Raw genomic sequence first — 24,611 nt, 5'->3', positions numbered from 1 at the left:
TCCGTCTATGATATCAGGCACGAGAGCGGCCAGAGTAAAAGTCATATTTACTCTGCCTAAGACTGTCTCCGCCTCAAACGGACGCAGCCCTGCGCCGGCCTGGTGGCCCGAAGGTCCTCTCGCATATGTCGAGTGGTACACTCGATTTTCGGGGGCTGCAGACGCAACACACCTCATGTACTCGGTGAGCAAACCGCCGTCAACGGCCGACGGGCTTCCACCAGGAAAGATCGTACCATTCTCGCAAATCAGACAGTCTTGCCAACTCATCCTTCGTTTCCGGACGGCACAGTTCCAGCGGACTGGACAACGGAAAATACATTGGATAAAGCAAGCAAGATGTACGTGAATAACTGGGCCGGACTCTACGCGTATCAAACCATCTGGTAGTGGTGAGTGTCTCCTATTTCTACCAGCAATCCACGGTCCTACGTGGTCTCAACGCACAGTACGCAATACCCGGGTTTGCGGCGCTAACGGTGACGCCGTTCGCGTTCCGTAGGCGCTTATCGGACGACCTTCTCCCAAGCCGTCTCCAGACGCTCCCAAGTCTCACAAGCACTCCCAACTCACTGCGTCTTGCAAACGCGTACTCTCCCCCTCTCATCTGCTCGCAACACCTCGCAATGGCACCCGTCGATCCGCGAGTCAAGGCCATACTCGCGCGGCACTTCCAGCATTCCGCGACGTCTGTGCGGTAACGGAGCCGTGCCCCTGCAGCAGGCGGTGAACCACATCACCGTGGTCGGACTGGACGGGCGTAACACAGGCGTCCTGTACAACTACGTACGTACTTCGCTCACTTTGAATTGTCACCGCTAATTGGGCAATCCAGTGCCCTGTTGACGAAGGAACAAACGCCTGCTTCACCACGATCAGCACGATCCAAGCCGATCCGCAACGCGTAATCGCTGGCCAACGGCACATCAGAGCCCTGAACCCGCCGGCGTTGCAAGATCGCTGGTTACTCATGGGCGGTGACCGCGAATGGAGCGACTTTTGGGTGCCGGAGTGTCTGGAGAGGAGTGAGGCAACTGCCGTGGTGGAGGCGGTTGTGTTTTACAAGGTGCGTAACCCGCTGTATCTCTATCTACTACCCCACAAACCGTCCTATAGGACGGTGTAGATCCGCTGCTTCTTCCTCTCCTGTGTCGCGTCCATGACACGGAGATCGAAGTGCCGATCGTGCAGCCGATCACCCAGCAGGCCCTGCCCGACCTCAACTACTGGCAGAACCCGTTGGGCGTCGTGTTCTACGACGTTTACGACGTGAGTCAGCAAAGTTTTGTGCCGCCTCACCTTGCCCGCCATCCCGTTCGCTATCCCCTACCCCTCCGTCAATACCCCGTCTTCAAGGATGCGCGCGTCACGCTTGCGGCGCGCGCGGAAGACTACGCACTGGGTCGCATCGCGCTGCCACCCATGTGCTCGATGAAGGCCGAGCTCTACGACGCGCCGTTCATCTTGCCGACCGGGCTTCCACAGCGTCGCTGCCGGATCGACGCGAGGTGGCGAAGTACGGACCTCGGATTTCCCTGGGGTCGGATTCTTGAACGGCCGCAGATCGGGCAGCCCGGCTGCGCCGTGATTCTGGCGGGCACTGGCGGGCGGAACGGTATGATATAGTACAGTAGACAGAGTTTTTTTTTGTTGTCTAAGACGATGTACAACTACGGCAAAGAATGTGTTCTATACAAATGCTTGTGTCTTTCAGTGTGGCTGAGTTCGGGGACGGGCGTCACCCAGCGCTTGAGACTTAGCGCCAGCGGTCGTTTGTCTCTCAAGACTCTCAACCTCTATCCTACTCTCAACACGCTCTACCACGTCTCTCTGCTTTCTTCGCCATGTCTCGACCCGATCCTCGCGTTCTTCAACTACTCGCGCCTCGCCTACCGTCGTTCGGAGCTGCTGCTCACCACTCGCGGCAATGCGTGGTGGGACCGGAGATCGCACACGTTACGGTCGTGTGTCTGGAGAGGACGAACTTCGGGCGATTGTTCGATTATGTGCGTGGTCTGTTCTCTTGTGCGCGCGTCGACTAACTGGCCATGTTGCCACATTCAACTAGTGCGCTACGTTCGACCCGTCTACGTGCACCACTCGCCTCAGTAACGTCCAGGGAAATCGGGCGGAGATCAAGCTTGCGCTCAAGGAAATCCTCGCGCTGAGCCCGCCCGCCAAACTAGGAGGGTGGGTCCTGCTGGGGTCGATGATCGAGACCCACCTGGGTGCTCTGATTCCCCCGTGTCTGCGTGCGCCGGGTCGGAAGGTGGTGGTGGACACCGTTATTTTTGCCAAGGTGAGTAAATGTTACGCCCATCTGGCGGCTCTGTATCTCGGGGACTTACCGCGCCCTAGGACTCGCACGACCCGGTGTCGCTCCCGCTTATCTGGGAGGAGCTGGGCAATGAGATCGAGCTGTCGTTCAACCAGCCGCTGACTGTACAGTTTTTCCGCGGGCTAAACGAATGGAAGGGCGTTGCGCAAGGGGGCCGCACCACTTTCGACTTTTACAATGTGTACTCGAACACGTTCATCCCTACCGCTGTGAACGGCACGCAAATTCCGTTCCGCCTTCCCTTCCCCCTCCCACACATCCCCGTCTTCAAGGAGTCGTCAGTGACGGTGGCTCGCCATGCGGAACGGTACAGCTTCGGTACCCAACGCATCTACCCCTTCGACTCCATGAAGATGACCTTCATGCCGGTGGATTTCGACATCGTCTGGCCCGTGGACGTCCCGCAAGGCAGCGAGTATCTGCATGCCGAATGGCGTGTTGAGTGTTGGGGCGCCCCTGAAGGCATAGTGGCCATACGGCCTCTCATCGGCGATGACGGCTGCGAGGTGAGACGGGTCGGTGGTCCCGTTCCCGAGGAGGTGGTTGCGGGGCGAGATGTCGGAGAGATCAATGCGCCGGCGACGGAGGACGATTCCGAGGTGGAAATATGGGAGATTACTGAGGATGGTAATATTCCCATTGTTCCTGAGGTTTGGGAAGTCGTGCGGGGCACCGGTGAGGAAATACCGTACTATGTGTAGTACATTTGACGTATGATACATGCCTTGGTTCTGTTTTGTAATTTTACTCCGAGTCCTACATGTAAAATTTGAATGCGATGTTGTATGGGAATTACCCTGGCAGTCATAGTGGGAAAATAATTGTGTTGTGGGGCCTTGACCCAGGATGCGCTCGAGACTTCGAATTGCACTGAACAATTGGAACTTCTCTCAAGTGATAAATTGGTCGGTCTGACGGGTTGCTACCTTACCAACGGTGCTCAGGAGCGCTTTTGCGCGTGTGATATTGGTCAAACTGCTTGCAAGTGCTCTGCGACTTCTTTTCCGTTGCAGGCGCTACTTTTGCAAAAGCTCAACCGCTTGCGGACACAAGGGGTTTTTCCTGATGTATCGAACACCGTGTCCCGCAGCTGCTATCGCCACGTGAGACGCACGATTCACCCGTTTCGAGGTGTAGGTCAACCTCTGCTCCGCTCGTCCATCTCAGTGCTCTGCAGGTCTCGTTTGGAGCTCTTGGGCTTCTATGGGGGACGAGGGGGCGTAGGATCTGTGTATGCACTACCACTAGTTGGTACGTTTTCATCCGCACGTCGGGCCCGTCTCCGTGTTCTCTCTCTGACCATCACTTCCTAGTACTGGATGACGACAACCCCTCGCTCTGCCAACTGGCAACGATCTGCGTTCTCCCCCCAGCTTGCCGAGCGCGCGCATCACCCGACAGGACTCTCCCTTCAGCGCGTCATTAGGGACGTTCAGAGTTCGCTGTCCGGGCAGCTATCCCGCCAGCTATCCCGTCCAGATTTCCGAGGCTCGACGCCGGCAAACGCCGACAGCGAGCCCAGCTGTGATCGCGCTCGGGACAGCAGAGGGCTCGATATCGGCGCGGGCGCTCGGCAACCCGTCGGAACCTAAAAACAAGTGGCTCACCGAGGAAGCCCTAACCCTACCTTACTAGAACGCCTGGTCAGAGATCCAGGTGAGGCGATCTCGGCGAGCGGTGGCCCACATAATAAGCCAATTGAGCGAACAAACCTGTTTCTTGTAGATATGTTTGTGATGGTCGAATAAGCTATGGAACATTGTGTGCGAGTCAAATCGTATTCTTTGTTCGGGGAGTGAACGCGGGCGGCTAAGCGATGTACCACGCATGTTACGAATACCAAATACGGAATTACTGATCACATAACGTCACAGGTGAGTGACCATGCTTTATTCTGCGCACTTGGTATCGATATGTGCTGAGTCAACAGCTGCTATATAGAATATGAGCTATGGTAGTCTCTGTAATAAAAACGGAGTAGTACTCAGCTAGCGGGGCAACTGTCACACTGGTTACGTTAGCCACACACTCACCGAATTTAGTAGTTGTCACACGGTGATTTACTGGTTGACGAAGACAGTCTACAGATAGCTTATATGAGCCGAATGTCCGAAATCTTATGGTTAAGTAGGATGGTGCCCTTTCGAGCAAGTGTCTACCAGCAAATTTCAGGACAGCTATATTCTTGCATGGCTTGTTAAATTTCTAGTAAGGTATGTAGAGCCCGAGTTACAAGGGTCAGGGCTTCCTCGGTGAGCCACTATGTTTTCAGATTCCGACGGGTTGCCGAGCGCGCGTGCCGACAGTGAGCCCACAGCTGGGCTCGCTGTCGGCGTTTGCCGGCGTCGAGCCTCGGAAATCTGGACGGGATAGCTGGCGGGATAGCTGCCCGGACAGCGAACTCTGAACGTCCCTAATGGAAACATACGGTCCCAAACGTGAAAGACACAATGCGTACCCAACCAGCAAGGTCCACACGTTGAACGACTCGATGGATTACATCAGCCAAAAGAAACATGCAGAGCTCACTACGTATCATGAGCATGAGCAGGAGCGAGATGCTGTCCTGCTTGGTAGATCACAGTAAGGCGGGCCAGGCCTAAATCGCCGGAAGCGGTTCAGAACAAGGCTACGGCCAATAGGTCGATGACGCACCGTGGACAGACCAACCATCTACTCTCACAGACAGTGCACCAGCACAACTTCGTGTAGCGAATTCTACGAGCCCGGCCGTTTCAGTCGAGGTTGCGGTAATTTGAGAGACAGCGAACCAGAGCGGAGAGTAGTGAAAAGGGAGTCTGTGCCCAAAGCGGTCAGTATCTCGTAGAAAGGGCCATAGAGCGAACAGGAGCGAACCTGAAGCGGCTGCAACTTCCAAGGCCTGAGGCCTGAGGATTCGCAAGTGTCGACGAGAGCACGTTTGAAACTCTTCCTGAATCTTGCGATCGGACCGGATCCACACCTTCCAGTACCAGTTCTCGACGGTATGTACGTTCACTGGAAGGCTCTGACGTGCGTTGCCCTTGGACGCAAGGCGGGAAATCGCAGGGTTGCCGTCGAGTCAGACGAGGATGCGAGAAGATTGCTATTCGCGTCATCCAGGCCCCAAGACAGTCTGAGATTCGGAAGCTGCGCGAGTTGCATGCGTAGAGACAGACGACGGGAGACCATGTTTGGGAGGTTGCGGGATCAAGCAGCTTCAACTTAACTTCAAGCTCACGATCGAGGATGAGAGGCAAAAAAGCTACTCACGTAGACTCGATCACGTGGTCTGGACGCGTACCAAGTAGCTTACATAATAGCCTTTAGCTGGAGCGCGTACTGTAGAACGTTGAAATCCTTTTCTTTACTTTGTTCTCTCTTCATTTTCCAAGACAAATGTCCACAGACGTCTGCCAGGTTTTGTGGCGGGGAATGGGCTCACAAACCAGTGCTTGCTATGTCAGCTGTCCTACTCTTGGTCTGTCCAGTTGCGGATCTCACGCCGTGCCAGTGGGCAGTGCACTCGAACCTTGATAGCGTGCTGCTTCACCGGTACGTGCACCACGGTACCTGCTCCCGCCCTCTGAGTCGCTAGTCTTCCGCATCTTGTGAGGTTCGTCTCACTCAAAGTATTTACTATGGATACAGAGTTAATCTCAAGTAGGTGATGTCGGACGTCGGTCATCATGGCTGGGCCCTTCGCAGCCACCGGAATTCCCGTGTGGTGCACAGGTTAGGTGGACTCTTAGGGACCGGCTCGTTGCTCGGTATCCGCCCATCAAAGAAGCAGGCTACAACGACTGTGCACAATTTGAAGACGCTGGGACCTGCACCGCTGACTCCAGAGGTCCGTGTCACTCGAAGCCTCGCTTGAATACCGTGACAGAGTGTGTATGCTGACCTGCATTTTAAAGTTGCTCTCAGAGGTCGCTTGCACCCACTCCGATGTCGATTTGTCCCGCAACAGTCGCTCGACTGTCGCTGACATTTCTCAGACTTATATTCTAGATTCGTCCACGCCTCAACATCTGTGCGGTGGAACTGTGCCTGACGCGGCCGATGCAGACAATTCCGCCGAATTCCCTCTACGTTACCTCTTGCCGCCACTACCCATCGAAGTCTATGATCGCATTCCTCCCGAGATCTTCGAAGTCATCATCGATTTCATGGCCAGGCCCATGCTTCTAGACATAGCGCTGGTCAGTCGAACCTGGTATCCTCGCGCGATGTCCAATTTCTATCACACGGTCTATATCGGCGATCGGACAGCCTTTGACTTGCTGGTGAAGCAATCACGCGTCTCGCTCCGCGTCAAGCATTGGCTCGCGACAACGCACACGGTAGTCGTCCAGCGCAAGTCCTTTCCTCTCACGAAACCGGGCCAGGATCATCTTCCATTCATGGATTCCCTGCCTCTCGTCTTTGCCGACTCGTTGCCTGCTCTGCGAGTGCTCAAGATCCATCGGGCTCTGCGTCCCGTCATGCACTCCACATTCTATCTTGCTCTGCGTCTTCACAAGCAACTCGTGTCCTTGCATTTGGTGGATGTCCAGCTGTCCAACGTCGCTCAGCTACAGCGGATCATCCGTGCGTTCCCGCGCTTGGAAGAGCTTGTCTTATCTGGTGTATCCTTCATACAAGCGCACTCTGTGGATGTTACATCCCAGCCTCTCGCCGCCACGCTAGCCACCACCCGGCTCAAACGCCTTGTTCTCGTATGCGACCCGGGGATCAAGCCATTGGCACTGAGATCCATGGTCGACTGGTTTACATGTCCGGCACTCTGCGCGTCCCTTCGTGACTTGAGCGTGCAATTCCGAAACCTCACGCATGACGACTGCGGATTCACGTCCGGCCTCATCGATCGCATGCTGGAAGGGAGTGGACCGTCGCTCACTTCCTTTAGTCAGACTCACGACAAGGCTCCCGGTCAGGAATGTCCCGCTTCTCCGCACGAACGACCGCTGAGTTCAGCCCGTTTCACAGATCTTCTACGTCCGTGTTTCGTGCACAATACCGCTTTGCGTCATCTGGAGCTGTCAGTGAACGTCTACTTCACTGGCCCTTGGAGTAATCTGTCCGAACGTACGTGGCTAGATCCAGCAGACGAACTGCGCGTCGCCCTTTCTACGGTCCGAAGCACCCAGATGGAGTCCATCACGATTCGCCTCAACATCACGCTCTACGGCTGTCCGGAAACGGCCGAGGAGCTGGACATACCCTCCAAGCAGCTCGACTCGACGTCGCGCAGTCTGCATAGCGCCATGATCCGGCCGTACTTCGACATGCTGAAGGGCGTCGACGTCGAGATGCTGGTTCAATACGTGCTCCCTTGGAACCGTAGGAAGAGTATGGAGAAGCCGGCGCGCTCCGCCGCCGAAGCGGTCTGTTCCACGTTCGGCCAGCTGTTCGCGCCCTGGAGCGATCGCGGTATAGTCAATATCACGAAGGATCTGAAAAGGCGTCGGTAGCGTTGGCGTACTAGTGAACATACTTCAGGTGCGTATATCCTGTAGTATCACTCCCTGCAGGACACCGACCGACTCTTTGAACTGTAGCGATAGGCGGGACTCGCGGCGTCTGCTAACATTTATACCGATGGGTGCATTCATGGACTCTGCAGACTGGCCTTGTATCCACTGTTTCCTCGCGAACTAGGCTTCGGTATCTCAACTTGTTCCGTCCATCTACTTTGCTGCTAAGGTGAATTCCAAGATCCGTGCATATTTACTGTTCATTCGAGCTCACATGCCGTAGTAGATGGGTCTCATCCGAGTAAAGTTGATAGCGAGGAAATCGATGGTGGTACACACTATATTGTCTACATAGTTTATCTACGGAGCTATGGCCAGCTCCCGATTGTCGTCAGCCCACCCCAAGTCGTGTATGAGATGTCGACCAAACCGCGCTTGTGCCACGGCCTAAGGAATTGACAGAACACGGGAACGGTCGCTCGCGCGATGTCGTCCGCCCAATCCGCACTACGTCTCCTATCGTGCCAGATCTTCACCTTGACACCGACGTCCTTCAGCCCATCGAAGTACGGCGTAACCATGACGTCGTGCATACTGCGCAGGTCGGCCTCGAGTTCCCCGCATGATGGGATGCAGTCCTCCCTGTCTGCTGGCAAGCGGCCGAGCGTAAAGTAGATCATGGTGTCAATAGTGATGTGCTCGATCTGGGAACTCCGGACCGTGGAGAGGGTAGCGTGCAGCTCGGTCGCCACCGCTCGCCAGTTAGCGTCTGGCCTGTTGAGATGGATGTTCAGGTCGAGTTTCAAGGTACGCAGGGCTGTGTTGTGGATGAGGCTGAATCTGGCCGGGGGATAACCTGTGGATTGTCATAGTGTTAGCGATTGCCCGCGAGAGCTCGAAAGAGCTCTGACCATGCCAAAAGTCATATATCCGATGGAAGGAGGTCAAGGATGTCCCGCTTGCCCCGAGGAGTCGATCGACTTGCTCGCATGCAAGTTTGAGATAGGGATCATCTTTACACAAGAACCGTACAACCAAATTGCGGAGAGAGACACACAGTGCCGAAGTGACAAGCCAGTTGGCTTGGCTGATGAAGGAGTCCGAGCCAGCATTTGGATGAGCAGAGATTGTAAGGACCTTGAGCCGTGTATTGGACTGAGGCCGAAGCGGGGTGTCTGTCCAATAGGGGGGTCGAGAACTGACGTAACGTGGTTGCCTGAAGGTCACCCGGTCCAATGCCAGGTCTTCGAGGTGCGGAAACGCGCAGACGATCCGCCGTAGCTGCGCAACATTCCCCAGCACAGCATCATCCAAGCGCAGCGACATGATGTGGGTGAAGCAACGGAGGGCATGGTAGAACGTCGGGTGCATGTTATAACACAGCATACGACGGATGTCGAGTACTCGGAGAGCAGGTAATGTGTGGGCGAAGACGAGAGGCAGGGAATTGAGGAAGGTGATCCCTTCTCGCTTTGAGTTGTAGGAACAAAGGACTATGAGATCGCGGGTCGTCGTAAGCCATTGCTTGACGCGAGGCGACGTGCGAGACTGCTCGACCAGCAGGTCGTACTGCGTGCGCGACTTGATCACGACTGTGGAATAGAGGCGGCGACTGGCTCGGGAATGCCAGGCACGACAAACCAACACGGCATCCAGCAAGGTAGATATGGGCATATAGTCAACGATGTCTTCAAACACCTCGAGAGGAATGCGATCTGAAAGGTGCAACGGCAAGGACTTCGACATCCTCGTCTTGATTCCATTTATCGCTCTCTTCATAATCTGCCAAGTACTTTTCTTCCCGTCCATTGACTTCTTCAACCAGTTCGTCTTCGCTGTTTCGTAAGCGTGGCCTGCATCCAATACACGGGCGGTAATGAATGAATGAGCCCCAGGTATGAGTCTGGACGACGCGTCGGCAATGCCTGCTCCATGACTGAGAGACGAACCAACAGGAAGGGTGATTTCCTGTCTCATCTGTCCCGTCCCAATGTAGTCAGTAAACGGTGACCAGTGGACTCTTCAGCAAATCATACGCACGAGGGAGTCTGCAAGAGAAGGGGGGAGCTTCTGTAGGCAGCGCTCAGTCAAATGTTTCCCTTACCGTAACCTTGCACTGCTTACTGTTGTCTGTCACCAGTCCGACGATATGAGAGCCACAATCCTTTATTGCACATAAGCTCAAAGACGTCTCCCCATGTGGTCCTGGGAGCTGAACGCCCAAGAATAACCTGTTCTGCGAGTTTGAGTGGCGAGCATACAATGATAACACCACGGCACTGGTTTTCGACTGACGTGATGACTTACACTAAATTCTGTTCGGATCAGCCGTTCACACGCACATGTACGTTCATATCACCTTCCTGAAGCGCATCGGAATAGCCATATGGCTGGACTACGACATCGTGCCTCTTGTGTGGGAATATCCAAAGAGTCAGTGCCTTAAATTCATTCCGCCTTGCCATGCAGGATCGTGAGACGATGAAATCGACCCTATTGTGCTCGGAGGTTGGATGAGTTGCTTCGAAGGCAAAGCCCATGCACGAAAATTGACCAGCTCACCATGGTGACCATATTGCAACGCTGCGCGAAGCCCACATTCAGGACTGACTGCCTACAGGCTACAATACATCTGGGATCACTATGACGGGGATAGCCTGATGAATATGTCGCGCTGTCAACCGTTGATCATCTCAAGCTCCGAGCTTACGGCATGCGGAAATCTCTCACCCTTGTAGGGATGGCAAGTACTTCGTGGAGGTGCGTCGGATACTGGATGGCCTCCAGCATCTGCACGAACGGGTTGTCTATAGAAGACGGCCCTCATGCGTGACTGACAAATCACACATCCTACAAGACAATGTGCGTACCAGTTCCACCAGGAAAGTCAGGTTGAGATCGGTGCACGAAAACGACATCGACGTGGACCACGAGCAGAGGCGCGACGATGCCACGCTAGAGGCCGAAGCGTCCAGTTTGAAGACACAAAGATCTGGGATTACACCTGCATCAAGGGATTGTAAGCTACGTGAAGGAACTATCATGATCACTGCGGACAAACCGCGTTGTGCGAAGCGCTCACATGGTACTACTTACATTGTAAGGGCGTGTATATTTTTACGGCTCTAAGTCGGAGCTCCTAACATAGGGAATGGGATCCCTTTGTTCGGCCTAACATTTTGAATGTTCCTAGAATCGGGAATGTAAGTGTTATGTTCTTCCTATGTTCCGAAATCGTGCCATGTTCTAGGAATGTACTTCCCATGTTAGGGAAGTTCACTTGATGGCTTACTAATATACACGCCCTTGCAATGTTAGGCCTATGTAAGCGCCTCGCACAATCCGGGTTGTCCGCAGTGTATGCGTCTACACTCACATCTAGCACCGGCATCCTCCATGTTTGGTGTCATAAGTCATTCGGGTCTGCCCGCGGCCGTGGCCCTATCAGCATAAGCTCGACACTGGGACCCACCGTCTTTCCCGGGTGCAGTATACCGGGAAAGCCAAGGTACTCCGTTCAAGTTCACCCAGAGCCTGCGTAACGTTGTTGACGTCGCTCTGAAGCAAGCAGTCCACGGTGGTGCTCGCGCGAGGCTCGCGACCGTCAGACTTCAGTAGGTGACGGTCATGTGATCGCACCCTTTCATGTCAACCGCGATGCACAAGCGATGCACTTGCTAATACGACGGTATCCGGTCCCCGGAGCCAGGAGAGGTTGATTGAACTGTCTACTCTGCCCACAACTTCGTTGTCGTGGATGTGACGTTGACATTGACTACACCGCGATCGTGCCATGGCGCAAACAATCGCCGTAATATGGGCTCCATCGCACTGACGAAGCGGTCCATCTCCTCTTTCCTATCATCCTCAGAGTCAACCCAACACTCGACTTCTATCTCAATCTTGGCCTCCGCCAATACGTGAAAGTACGGCCGCACCATGACGTCGTGCAGACCGCGCGAGTCTGAGTCCAGCTGCTTGCAGCTTTGGCGGAAGTTCTCCTCGTTCACGGGGCTGGGTAACACGAACCTGAAGTGGGCTGTGATGTGCTCGAGCTGGTAGCTCCGCACCGTGGAAAAGACCCCACGAAGCTCGTTTGCCGCGTCTGCCCATTCCGAGACCTCCGTGGGCTGGTAGGGGTCGACATTCAGCCTTACCGTCAACTGACGTAAGGCCGTGTTATGTACTAGGTTGCAAGGGGAGTGATCTGGTGGATGACCAAGGCTTAGCGACGTCCAACACAACATACGGAACCGAAAGACTACTCACGAAGGAGATTGAGGTCGCTGTGACAGTAGAAAGAGGTCAGAGACTGCCCCATCGTCTCGAGGAGCCGATTGACATGCTCAATGGCAAGCTCTGTGTGCGTGCCATAGAAGGCCGTCACCAGTTCGGCCAGAGAGCTGCAGATCCCCGAGGATATAAGCCAATCGGCCGTCCGTCCGAACGTCTGTACGTGTTTGTCGGTGTCCGATACGACTTGGAGTCGTTTGAGCCGGATGTTGCAGGAGCCTCGGGAAGGGTCATTTTGGGGCCTACCACCAGCAGACTGTGGTAGCTGTGGGTGGAGGAGTAGCACGGCGTCCAAAGCAAGCTCCTTCAGACACGGAAACGCACAGACAATCCGTCGTAACTGGGTGCTGTTGCTCAGATCGACATGATGCAGGCGTAATGATACGAGGTGTTGGAGCTGACGCAGGGCAACATGGAAAGTCGGATGCATATTAGGGCGGAGAACGTAACCAATGTTGAGCCCTTGCAGGGCAGGGCATGCATGGCCGAAGACCAGAGGGAAGGCGTCCAGGAATGGGGTAACCGAGTCGGTCCAATGTTCCCCGAGCGCTACTTGGCGTGTGGACTGTAGCCACCGCTGGACACGGGGCGACGTGCGTAGCTGCTTCACCAACAAGTCGTAGCTCGCGCGCGAGGTGATGAGGATGGTGAGGTAGAGAAGGTAACTGGCGCGAGGATTCCATGCCTGACAAACCAATGCGGAACTGTAGAGCGTGCACTGGTCCATGTGCTCGATGACATTTTCATAGACTTCCATGGGTATGCGATTGGATAGGTCGGTGGTAAGGGACCGCTCTTCGTCGTCGACAGCGTTTGGCCTGCAGCTCGGGATCGAGCTTCCGACGAGACGATATTCGTTCCACATGATCTGTCGTACCCAGACAGCGTAAGTCCCGGACAAGCTGTCCGCACAGATGTGACTTACAAGACTCGGGGAGACAGGTAGTACCTGGGGAGCGTTCAATCGAGCGGCCTGCTGATGATGGTCAACTTGACGCCAAGGTCGTCGGACATTGGTATTCAGTGATCCGGACACTGCCGCTCAACCTGGGCTGTCGTAGCCTGGCTCAGCCCAGACTCCTTCCTCAGCCTCACCACACGTGCACCGCTCGGCCCGGGACTTCCGAACAAGGGCTCACGACTTGTGGTGAGGTAGCGAGCCCTTGTTCGGAGGTCCCGGGCCGAGCGTTCACGTGCAGTGAGGGCGGGAAGGAGTCTGCGTCCGGATGGGATCTGGCCTTACGCATTTAAGCCACCGGGATCCGGATTGGACCTCAGGGCATACCCCGGACCACATGCTGTTTCGTCCGGATGGGATCTGGCCTACCCCCCGAAGTCGGCCAAATTTCGTCCGGATGGGCATCTGGCGTCCCCACCTATTATCGGGGGTCCTCGCTGAATGTGGGTTTGATCATTGGTCCTGAAGCTTGAAGCCGCTGCTATTGTCGATGATCTGATTCTGCGTCAGAACACTTCTGTGATTCCAGGATATGTGATATGCATCATTGAGGACGACGACAGGGGCCGGGTCACAGGTCCACTATGCGGCATCGCATGCGTCGAATGCTCTAGGCTTATTCACGACTCGGACTCGTTGCTATCAGACCTCATACCGACTGAAGTCATCATTCTAACTTTGTCCCTGCGTAAGATTCTACAGGTCCGCAATGGTAAAGGGAGCGACCGAGGATGGGTCGACCTACACGAATCTACGGGTCCTTGTTATTCGTTGGATCGAAGTGTCCGGTGTCATTTCGAAATGACGTGCCTTGCGCGTGCATGCACAAGGTCTGGAGTTCTGAATCAACGTCGATGTGCGTATGCGTCTGGTCTTCTTGACTCTTATGCTTCTCATCATAATGTTCGTCAGCGAACAGGATTGGGGGCACGATTAGGCATGCACCAGACATCTATGTTGTTGTGTCATGCGGATCGTCCTCCGTCGAAGTCGCTCTCCCTGAGATGGCAAGTCCCCTTCGACTGGCATCCCCTTGCATTTGATTACACTTCCTCTCCTGGATCGATCTTCCAGTTCGAACGAGACACTTATACTCCAAGGCGCTTGGAAACAACGAGGCGATTGCGGCGCAACTAAATGAAGCCTCGCGGTTTCCTGCGGGTCAGACCTAGGCTGACAGATGTGGTTTGATGAAGTCCGGCTTGGTGCGTGCACTGCCGCGGACGAACCGCGTTGCGCGAAGCGCTCACATGGCACTTACATTGAAAGGACGTGTATATTTTTACGGCTCTAAGTTGGAGCTCCTAACATAGGGAATGGCATTCCTTTGTTCGGGCTAACATTTCGAATGTTCCCCGAATCGGGAATGTAAGTGTTATGTTCTTCCTATGTTCCGGAATCGCGTGATGTTCTAGGAATGTGCTTCCCATGTTAGGGGTTTTCACTTGGTGGCTTACTAATATACACGCTCTTGCGATGTTAGGCCCATGTAAGCGCCTCGCACAATACAGGTTGTCCGCAGTGGTGCGTCTTCTATGCCTCGTTGCGAGATATCTAAACGCCGTTCACAGGGGTGTGCAACTGACCTTAAAAATCAAACAATCAGCCGTCCTCCTCCTCCTCCCGCCTTGTTGTTCTGCGAAGACACTATGAGGGACCAACGTGTTCAAACACTCTCGACAAAGCCTAATGTCAGGCTCAACCTGAGCCTCTACGATGCCTCCCTTCTGAGGGACGAGATTGCCCTTGGCGTCGCGATCAGCGACCTTGAAGGCAACCTCGTAAACACAGACAGCGTCAACAGCATCGTAGAAGATTTGGCCTCCGTACCTCACCTCCTGGAGTTCGTCTTGTCCGGTGAGTGCGCTAGACACCGCTGTACGTAACTGCTGATTATTCACGCGTGCAATTAGCTGTTGACGACAAAGCTGCTCGCAAGCTGAGCGAGTGTATTTTTGCCTCCTTTCCTGCAGATGCGAAATCTTTCGCGACATCGCTTGCCGGTCGCCTCATTGGACGATTCTCTCTCTTGCTCGTCTTCTTGCAGTTCCCATCGCCCTCAGCCAAGCCCGAGGATATACATGACAACCATCACTCTGTCGAGCGTGCGAAACGCGTACTAGAGGTGCTCGCTGATCCCTCGTTCAACTATGCTGCCGCCGAGGACCCGGGGCTGGCCGGACGCTCGTCATCGGGCTCGGTGAAGCAGAAGGGGAGGGGGAAGAAGCACCCTCAAGCACCCTCGTCGAGCATCAAGGCTGACCTGAAACTGCTCAATGAGCTCGATATCAAGATTCCGTCGGATCGCAACGAGACTTTAGCGGTTGTAGCGAGCATCTTGGACTCTCAAAAACGCATCCTACAGGTAAGTTACAAGTTCGCCACCATGGCCCACTGCGATTGACGAGTGACTGGACACAGAGTTACTTGCAAATCATCCGGTACCCGCACTTGAAGGAGACGATCAAGGGGACGTATATCATGCGTGACGTCTCAGCAGCAACACCATCGCAACGTGTCGAAGGAAGTATTGAAATGGAGGAAACTGCCTCCGCATATCCTTTCGTTCAGCCTCTGAAAGCTGCGCTGTATTTCGACAGCGCCGAAGGTTTCGGCGATTGGACAATCTTGATTTCTACGAGTGCCCAAGCAGATCTGCGACAAATGCGGAAGAAGTCTGAAGTTCTCTTCAATATCACTTTGAAGAAGATCAAGTAAGTACTCCATCTGGGTATCAGACTGCTATGTCAGAATGGCGTTGACATTCGGAACAATAGGGAGCTATCAGAAGGATATTTCTCTTCGGACAATCATAAGAAATTGACGGTCAATGCGGATATCCCGATCTACGAAGCAAAGATGACCGACGATTCTCGTTTAGTCGTATGTATGGTGTCAAAGTAAGACGATAATAAATTACTGACGCCACGTAAACAGTACCAGATCGACTGTGTCCAAGAATTTGAGACCAGCGTGAGTCTGCTACACATGAGAACAGCCATTTGCTGACGTGTACTAGGTCGAGCGACAAGGTTTGACTGACTGCGCTTTGCCAGTGCACCGCGATTAACAACTCTCATGGCTACAGCTATCAGAATTTTCGGTATTTACACGCATGCTCAAATCGACAGGCGGCAATGGGATACGCTCGGCAACCAGCTAGGGCGACAGGGTAAAGAGTATCAGAAACGGCGAGTCAATAGCTTTTGATCCCCGACTCCTCTCGTCTGAACAATTATCTCAGATGTACTTTCCGCAATCGGCCGACGCAAGGTCGCGGGCACGCTCGTGCCACCCTACCCGCGTCTTGGCCCGCGCAAGTGGAGGTTGAGCTTGCCGCGCCGCAATCAACTCTTCCTGAATTACATAAAGACGACCTCGAGAAGGTAACGTTTGCTTCGTCTGGTTCACGTTGATCTGATTAGGAGAGCTTACTTTGTGCGTGCTGAAACCAGGTGCACGAGATGCTCGTGTATGTCATGACGAACCTCCTCGACCGTTATCGAACTCACCTAAATCCCTCACAGCCTTCGGAAATATGTTTCATTTTCCCAAGTAAGCACGGCCCCTATCTTGTTTCTCGCTACTTGACCTTGACGTGATGGCGAAGGCACTATTGAATAGTACGTTGATTCGCGTGCAGATGGAACAATGCTCACAGGGCCTCAGGTATCCTGGCTGATCAAGATGCCACTCACGTCTTCCAAGTTTCGTGAGTTGTTCCACTGATTCCGTGTTACGTTCGTGAAGTTTGACCCAGAATAGGTCTCAAGAGATGGCAATAATCGAACACACTCGGTCTTGCTATGTGCTCGGTAGGAGTGGTACTGGGTATGAATTCTGTGGTTGATGTGAATGTCGTCGCTCATGTAACGTGCAGCAAGACAACTACGATGTTGTACAAGATGCTTGGGATAGAGCACAGCTGGCGGTCGTGTGATGGCGCTTTGGGTCGGCCTCGCCAACTCTTCGTCACACAATCAAGGGTCCTTGCTGAGAAAGTGCAAGAACATTTCATGGGCCTGCATAGTTCTATCTTGACTGCCAACAAGTCAGTCGGCGAGCTGCGAGCCATGGCGTCAACCAAGCAAATGCGGCAGGACCAAGGTCTCGTCAACTTAGATGAGGAACTGCATTTCCGAGGTGACCTGCCTCAACGATACAGTGAACTGACGGACGAACACTTCCCGATGTTTGTTACATTTGATCAAGTAAGTCTTACGGGCCCGTCTGTGTTATCGTGTTGTGTCTGACATGTGCTTGAAGCTGTGTCGCCTGTTAGAGGCCGACTTCCCGCGTTCATCCTCGTCGCAGGCACAATCTCTGCTCCAGGATGTAGATCATATGAGCGCGGACGCAGGAGCCGAAGTCATATCGAATGACTATATGCAGCGACGCAACTCGTTCGTTTCATATGACCAATTTCTGCAGTCGTATTGGGCACATTTCCCACAACCACTGACCAAAGGTCTAGGTATGCAAGGTTGGGCCCATCAACGGGTGTCTTGATACTCATGCATTTCTCACAGACCCTGCATTGGTGTTCGCGGAAATCATGGGTGAAAACTTGAGATGATATCAGCACGGCTGTCTTACTGATGAATGAATAAGGCGTCATCAAGGGTTCGGAGCAGAGCTTGAAACCCAAAGACAGCTATCTGGACAGGGAGTCGTACTGCAACCTCAGCCGTCGAACACAAGCGACATTTGCGTATCAGCGAGACGTGATCTATGATCTGTTCAATGCATACTTGGAGCGCAAGCGTCGTCGAGGTGAATATGATGCAGCGGACCGGTATGTATTCATCACTCTCCTATCGCAAAACGGTTTTGACGCCTGTTGCTACTCAGGACACATCGCCTGTTGAAGGCTTTACAGACATACGGCTTGCCCGGCAAACATATCGACTTCTTGTATGTCTGCCCGTGTCTGTACAATGCGACTTATAGATGCTGACTTCGTCAAAGATACGTAGATGAAGCGCAAGATAACATGCTCATTGATGCTCTCCGTAAGAAAATAACGCATATTGCATGAAATGCTTGTTCAACTATTCCGCAGTTCTGCGCTCTTTGAGTCGCAATGCAGATAGTGGCCTGTTCTGGGCAGGAGATACGGCACAAACCATTTCTATGGGTAGTGCATTCCGCTTCAACGATCTCAAGGCATTCCTGCATCGTGTGGAGGCAAGTCGTGATTTATCATTAGGCATCCCCCTCTTACACAGGAACAGCTGAGTGGTGAACATCCCACCACTAGAGCCCAGCCTGAGCCTCGCACGTTCAACTTGGCTGTCAACTACAGATCTCACGCAGGCATCGTTGATTGCGCCCATTCAATCGTCGAATTGATGACTATGTTCTGGCCCCATGCTATCGACCGTTTAGCTCAAGAGCGTGGTAAAGTAGAGGGAGAGAAGCCTGTGTTTCTCAGTGGATGGGACGAGGACACTGTTCGTTACGAACAATTCCTGTTCGGTGATTCGTGAGCTCGCCTTTCGCATATACTACATTCATCTGCTCATCATGCAACACAGCGGAGCCCATATAGAGTTTGGCGCGCAACAATGTCAGTTTGCGAGACGGTGCTATGATTTCCTGGCTAACTATCGCGAAGGCATCCTGGTCCGTGACGATGCCGCTCGAGATAGACTTCGTGCGCAAGTGGGTGATATAGGCCTCATACTGTCAGTGTTCAATGCAAGGTCAACCGGAAACAATGCTGATAGTGCATCATACAGGACACTGTACGAGAGCAAGGGGCTCGAGTTCAACGACGTAGGTCACGAGCTGATTCAATCTCAACCTCGAGGTCTTGATGTGCTGAACATTCACGACAGGTTTTACTCTATAACTTTTTCTCGGACTCCACAGTCGAGCAATCCCAATGGCGAGTCATCCTCAACGCACTTTCTGACTCGGATGATGCGGCTGCAACAGTCAAAGCACCACATTTCGATGAAACGCGCCACAACGGAGTCTGTCGAGATGTGAGTCCAATGTCGTTCTGTTGATGCAGGATCTCACATAATACCAGCTCAAATTTCTGTACGTCGCAATCACGAGAGCCCGCAATCATCTGTGGATCGCGGACAAATCGGAAAAATCTGAACCGATGCGAGTGAGCCGCGGTTTTCTTGCTTGCCTCGCCGTGACTGACGAAGCTACAAGCACTTCTGGACTGTGAAAGGGCACATACGAAATCATACTCCATCCGATCCTGACATCCCACGACTGGCAACATCGTCAACGCCGGAAGAATGGGCAAATACTGCCTGTACGCTTTTCAGCAACAGGCGATACCTACAAGCAATGCATTGCTACGAGCGTGCCAAGCTCGTTAGAGAGCGTGCAGCGGCCGAGGCGTACTACCTCGAAGAGAAGGCTCGCGCAGCTCACGCGATCACGCGAGCGGATAACGCTGCTCGAGCGCTGGCTTTCACGAAGGCGGCTGAAGCCTTTTGGAGGTCGGGGCTTGATGCCGTGAAAGAAAAGCAGACATACTTCCGAAAGTGTGCGGAATGTTACGTGCAAGGCAATGATCTGGCCAGAGCAGCACGTGCTTACGTCCTTGCGGAGAATTTCACCCTCGCCGTCAAACTGTATCGCAAAGCTGGGTTGTTTGATGAAGCGGTCGCGGTCATCGAAAGCCACGGCGACTTCATCGAGCCCGATGTTGTACGGTCTGTCACAGATGTGTCGCGTCTCGAGTATCTGAGGAAGCGTAACGTGAAGTGAGTACATAAATTTTCCTGCGTTGCATCGCCATATCAACTTGCCTATGTTCAGACAGGCAAGATCATTGTTTAGTTCCGACGAAGAGGCTCTGAACTACATGGATGAACGTGGGCTGGATATCGCTCGAGCGATGCTCCTGGAGCAACTCGGGCGTTTGACGGACGCAGCCCAGGTTCACTTGGACGAGGGCCGAACGACAGACGCCATCTCATTGCTTCTTCAAGACCGCGGTAACCCAGAAGCTACTCAAAGAGCTGCAATTTCTTTGCTGGATGGACTGCGATGCCGACTCCCCTTTGGAATCACGCCAGGTTCCGAAAGCGCGAAATCGGACGTCGTGTTGCAGGAGCTGCAGCGTATCCTTAACTCGCAAGGCGTGGAGGTAGCCAACGTCGACGACGTTGTCCGCGACGAAGTGAGATACGCACCTGTCGAATTACGTTTCCAGCTAACATATTCTCAATCAGCTGCTCATGTTCCAAGCGATCATATCGAATGATGTGCCGAGGCTTTTTGAGTTGAGCGAGCAATTCCGTCGGTTTCATAAAGATGTGGCTTCGGCGTTGAGGTGTCTCGACCACGCCTTCATGACCATGCCTAACCTTCGAGATGCACGCCTGCCATTGATCGCAGACACTCTACATCACTTCTCCGTATACGTGGACCTACTGCACATCTTGGCGGCGATCCCAGATCTCTCCGACGAGGAAGGCATTCAGAGGCTGTTCGCTTTCAAGGCCGCCAGCGAGGATTTCTTCCTCATACCATGCAACACCTTCCTCCATGGCCGCCGATGGTCTCAAGGGTTTAGACAGAGCGATCAGGGAGTATTGGTGCTGAAACACGATCTGAACAGATTCCTGCGACACAGCCTGCAAGAACGGCTATACACGAAGATTCGTGAAGAGAACGAATTGTGTCACCAGACGCGCGCCTTCCAAATCTGCCTACCGTTCTTCGCTTTTGGTAGATGCAACCGGGAGTGTCCTCAAGAGCATGTGATTGCGAACGAGTACACCATGGATCAATACAACCTGCGCATCCGGATCATTTTACAGCAGATTTTGATCTACAACTCGGCACATGCTGTCGAGGTCCGTTCTGTGCAATCGCGGCAACACAGGTCAGTAAATCGTTGAGCAACCAGAATGTATCACAATCACTGAACGTTTGTCCAGGTTTTGGCTACGTCAACTACACGAGGCATTGAACCCTCCTTTCTTCAAAATGGGGACGGTATGCAGCTTGCAACCGCTCATGATACCAGAGTACAATGTCGCCATCCAAGTCGTCAGAACGTGGATTCTTGACTGGCTCTACGATCTCTGGCCGCACGGCAGCCGTGATGATCTCGTGCCAACTTTCCTTACCGCATTGATGAGAACGATCTCACTCGGGATGACCTTCAATCCTGACGTGTTGCTATATAACCTGCCTCAGGTATCTGTTGCTACATGTCGACCCAAAGCGCTCGTGCGCGGCAACACAGAAATGAAGTCCGATGCATACGTGGTTCAGGACCTCGAGCGATACGTCCACACCATGCATCCGGCCTCACTTGCAAGTGGTATTCTGTTCATCAAGTGAGCCTTCATTTCCCTATTGCCCTCACCCTTTCTGACATGGAACATGGAATGACCTCGTGTTCTAGCCATGTGCTCGTCAACCGGCTGTCCGTGGACATCGTTGTGCTTTGTGAATTCATGGACAACCTTGCTGGGCTGCTCATAGTGGCATCTCGATTGAGCGACGCAAACACTCTTCACGATCTCACTATGCCCCGAAGCTGGCTCCAGCGAGTTCTTCCTAGTCTATCGCAATTGAAGAATCAGCGCACGAATCTGATCCGCTCATACATGGAGCCTATGGCCGACTTACTGGACCAAATATACACTACTGTCGATGCTGGTACGCCTTGCCGGTTCGATGGTGGGTTCTCAGTCTGACGACTCTAACAGGGCATCTCCTTTTTGAAAGTCGTGACCTCTCGAAACTCGGTTGGCACGTGAGAAATGTCTTCCTAGCGAGAATGTAAGTTTGAACGTAGAACTTATCAATATCCTTGCCGTATGCTGACAGTAACACTGTGTGAAGCTGCAGGAATCTCTGCCTCCGTACGTCATGGCTCAGCGTTCAGCACTGTCTTAGGAACACCCATTCACTCACTCACTATGTTTCCTATAGTCGGTTACAATTCCCGCTACACATGGCTCCGAAAAGATATCCACCGTACAATCACCTCGCTTCGTCGCCCCGGCCGGGATTTCAACCGCATCTATCAACAGTGAGGAGTCTGCGTTCTTTTTCCCCCATACTGGTACTGAGAGTCAATATATAAGCTACGTCGATGCGCTCAATTGGGATGCTCTTGCGAAGGAGGTTCGCGGATATTCTACATCGGGGTCTCCGTTCGATGAGATGGTCCAGCTCTACCACGCAAAGCTGGGACGGCCTCAGTTACCACCGCGACTGAACGTGCGGCGTGTCATCTACAACGACGCGAGGGAGATCCCAACTCTGCTAGGCTATGGCGCGGACACAGCTTCGTATACCACTCCCGGCCTACACAGAGATGTCGCGCCTTTTATTGCTCAGCGTGCAGACGGGCCCCCCAGGGCGGTTGATTCTCTTGCCACTGCCGTGGAACACGAGCACGACGACAACTTACCAGAGGCAAATGTAGATCAAGACTCCGACACTGCGCCTCCCGTAGTCAATCTTGATGACGAATCGTTCGCTTTCGCAGCACCGGACCCCGCTGCCGCGCAGCTGGCACAGGAGAAGCTCGATGCAGCCCGAGTGCTCGCCAACGCCTATCTCCGTGCGCGCCGCAGGAAAAAGGGCGCGTTCACGACACCGGCCACTACGATTCACCTCCGCTTCGCCACTGCCTACCGCTTGACGTACACGTACAAGTGGGTTGAGTCAATGGAGAAGCCGCAGCGACTGTACCGTCTGTTGCTGCTGGTACCGCTGCCGCACAGCATGGTCTTCCTAGAGCTTGCGCGCAACCACCTGCATGACACGAAGAACCGCTTGGAAAAGCTTCTCAAGAACGTCCAACATTCGGGGCTCGAGAAGGTCAGTGGCGAGATAACGCAATGCAAGTGAGTCACAATTCGCCGTCCCCGTTCGGATCGTGACCGAGTCGTGCGTTTGTTGACACCGACCTTATCCAGCGACCAGCTCAAGGAAGCTACACGTCTGATTAAAGCCCTACAACCTGGCGCCAGCATGCACGAGAGACGGGACAGAGAGGAACTCAGGGCCTGTATGCGTGACGTGGAACAGCTCGCGCGGAGTCTGCCGTCAGGCGTGACTGCCGGTTGGGACTTCTACCTAAAGACCGCCGTCGATGGTATACTCAAGCAGAAGCCGCAGCCCATGAAGAAGCCCAAGCCTGAGCTGAACATGGCCGACGAGAACATGGTTGACTATGCCGACGGCTCCGTCACCGCGCGTATCCTCCAACCGGACGTGCTCCTGAGCAACGGTGTCGCCCACATCATCGACCAGGTCCTAGTAGACACCCAGGAGGACGCCAGCGCTGCCAGCTCCGCGTACGTCCTTCCCTGCTCCTGTACCTCCGAGTGAAGTGGTTGCTGACGGAGAGATTTCGTGTAGGGCCGCGTCGGCGACGTCTGAGGCTGCACAGAGCACGACGGAGACGCGTCCGATTGGGTACTCGCAGACGGCGACGCTCGCGTCGGGCGCGTCGGGCTCGAGCTCGTCTTTAAGCAGCTCGGCTGGTATCGCGATGCGCGGACCTAGCACGAGCCAGATTCTCGCCTTTGGATACACCGCTGTCGCTCTCGGCGTGGGTGCCTTCGTTGTCCTGGCTTGAGCGGATCAGGATTGCGAACAGAATTTCACGCGTTAATGGACGGCGTCTTGTTCTTGACTCGGATGAGCATGAACAGATACGGGGACTTTATTTGTTTTGTAGGAATGGGTTGAACAGGTTGTGGTTTTGTATTATCGTAGCAATATGTAGCATTCAATCAGTGACGCATCATTTACGGACCATGCGACGCGATACGTGCAGATTTTTGGAGTCCTAGAACGGTGCGGTGCGCATTGCGCGCGACAGCGTGAAGGATGGGCACGCCGAGTCACCGACGTGCGGGAGAGGAACCTGGAGCGATATAATGATGCGCCCACATCAGATGACTCCCGCCGATTTCCATATCTGGGCGTGCCGACCCACGTCGGGCCCGACGGAGCACCGCTTTGGGCCACCGACGATCAGGAGGCGCGTGCGAGTCGCGCTATATACACCGGGGGCAAGACGCGTCGGTCGGAGCGCGAACATTGGAAGGACATTGTACGAATTATGATACATTTTCTCACGGTTTTCCGCGGCCGAACACTGCGAGGACATTTGCCATGTTTGGACACCGGACATGCAGCATGTTCGTAGCATGTACTGTATGGAAACAGCGGGGAATGATAAATACTGGCCTTGGTATGTCCTGATGCAGAACACGAGGAACACAGCCAAAATGTTCCCGCCTACAACATTGTGCGAACATTGCGTATACACTGGAATGACATAAGCATGCCCGGAGCAAGGACATACTGCATGTCATAATGCAAGGCATACTAAGAAAATCCAAAGAACATCGCCGGATTTGCGGACATATTGTATGGTCTCGACATGTTCCATTTGTAGACATGCAGCATGTCCTCGCTCCGGGCATGCTCAGGACGTGCTTATGTCATTCCAGTGTACACGCATTGTTCGCACAATGTTGTAGGCGGGAACATTCTGGCTGTGTTCCTCGTGTTCTGTATCAGGACATACCAAGGCCAGTATTTATTATTCCCC

At 53.7% G+C, this 24,611-nt stretch overlaps 5 protein-coding genes across 5 annotated transcripts; 2 read left to right on the top strand and 3 right to left on the bottom strand.

Moving 5' to 3' along the window:
- Window positions 1–339: 339 nt before the first annotated feature.
- Window positions 340–3,039, top strand: B0H18DRAFT_960380 (uncharacterized protein; the record flags this gene model as incomplete). Its single annotated transcript, XM_048042953.1, has 9 exons — window positions 340–386; window positions 417–448; window positions 503–786; window positions 836–1,066; window positions 1,117–1,269; window positions 1,357–1,615; window positions 1,715–1,964; window positions 2,110–2,299; window positions 2,359–3,039. The coding sequence occupies 9 exons, from the start codon at window positions 340–342 to the stop codon at window positions 3,037–3,039; spliced, it is 2,127 nt and encodes a 708-aa protein (XP_047886002.1).
- Window positions 3,040–5,984: 2,945 nt separating this feature from the next.
- On the bottom strand, window positions 5,985–6,327 carry B0H18DRAFT_1049035 (uncharacterized protein). The gene is made up of 2 exons (XM_048030885.1): window positions 6,235–6,327; window positions 5,985–6,167 (listed from the first exon to the last, which is right to left on the bottom strand). Exons 1-2 carry the CDS (start codon window positions 6,306–6,308, stop codon window positions 6,005–6,007), a joined length of 237 nt encoding a protein of 78 aa, XP_047886001.1. The 5' UTR covers window positions 6,309–6,327; the 3' UTR covers window positions 5,985–6,004.
- Window positions 6,328–8,162: 1,835 nt separating this feature from the next.
- Window positions 8,163–9,540, bottom strand: B0H18DRAFT_1126281 (uncharacterized protein; the record flags this gene model as incomplete). Its single annotated transcript, XM_048035144.1, has 2 exons — window positions 8,163–8,650; window positions 8,706–9,540. The coding sequence occupies 2 exons, from the start codon at window positions 9,538–9,540 to the stop codon at window positions 8,163–8,165; spliced, it is 1,323 nt and encodes a 440-aa protein (XP_047886000.1).
- A 2,282-nt stretch (window positions 9,541–11,822) lies between these two features.
- Window positions 11,823–13,129, bottom strand: B0H18DRAFT_176291 (uncharacterized protein). The gene is made up of 2 exons (XM_048036984.1): window positions 13,037–13,129; window positions 11,823–12,955 (listed from the first exon to the last, which is right to left on the bottom strand). Exon 2 carries the CDS (start codon window positions 12,950–12,952, stop codon window positions 12,056–12,058), a length of 897 nt encoding a protein of 298 aa, XP_047885999.1. The 5' UTR covers window positions 12,953–12,955; window positions 13,037–13,129; the 3' UTR covers window positions 11,823–12,055.
- Window positions 13,130–13,822: 693 nt separating this feature from the next.
- On the top strand, window positions 13,823–23,840 carry B0H18DRAFT_916455 (uncharacterized protein). Its single transcript, XM_048041595.1, has 40 exons — window positions 13,823–13,901; window positions 13,958–14,052; window positions 14,120–14,253; window positions 14,668–14,902; window positions 14,959–15,410; window positions 15,467–15,759; window positions 15,823–15,928; window positions 15,983–16,018; window positions 16,065–16,077; window positions 16,134–16,236; window positions 16,290–16,431; window positions 16,501–16,517; window positions 16,573–16,600; window positions 16,656–16,668; window positions 16,715–16,757; window positions 16,811–16,876; window positions 16,926–17,256; window positions 17,312–17,519; window positions 17,575–17,604; window positions 17,657–17,840; window positions 17,897–17,959; window positions 18,014–18,057; window positions 18,108–18,232; window positions 18,280–18,530; window positions 18,583–18,614; window positions 18,663–18,732; window positions 18,787–18,823; window positions 18,886–19,035; window positions 19,083–19,166; window positions 19,217–19,779; window positions 19,835–20,198; window positions 20,251–20,906; window positions 20,962–21,366; window positions 21,435–21,691; window positions 21,742–21,814; window positions 21,878–21,897; window positions 21,968–22,067; window positions 22,123–22,890; window positions 22,963–23,343; window positions 23,408–23,840. Exons 3-40 carry the CDS (start codon window positions 14,236–14,238, stop codon window positions 23,625–23,627), a joined length of 6,981 nt encoding a protein of 2,326 aa, XP_047885998.1. The 5' UTR covers window positions 13,823–13,901; window positions 13,958–14,052; window positions 14,120–14,235; the 3' UTR covers window positions 23,628–23,840.
- Window positions 23,841–24,611: the final 771 nt, after the last annotated feature.

The sequence above is a fragment of the Fomitopsis serialis genome, assembly GCF_022376445.1.
Source record: "Fomitopsis serialis strain Sig1Antser10 chromosome Unknown B0H18scaffold_190, whole genome shotgun sequence".
Taxonomy (NCBI): Eukaryota; Fungi; Basidiomycota; class Agaricomycetes; order Polyporales; family Fomitopsidaceae; genus Fomitopsis; species Fomitopsis serialis.
The sequence above is the reverse complement of the archived record's forward strand: the minus strand, read 5'-3'. Positions and strand labels throughout refer to the sequence as shown.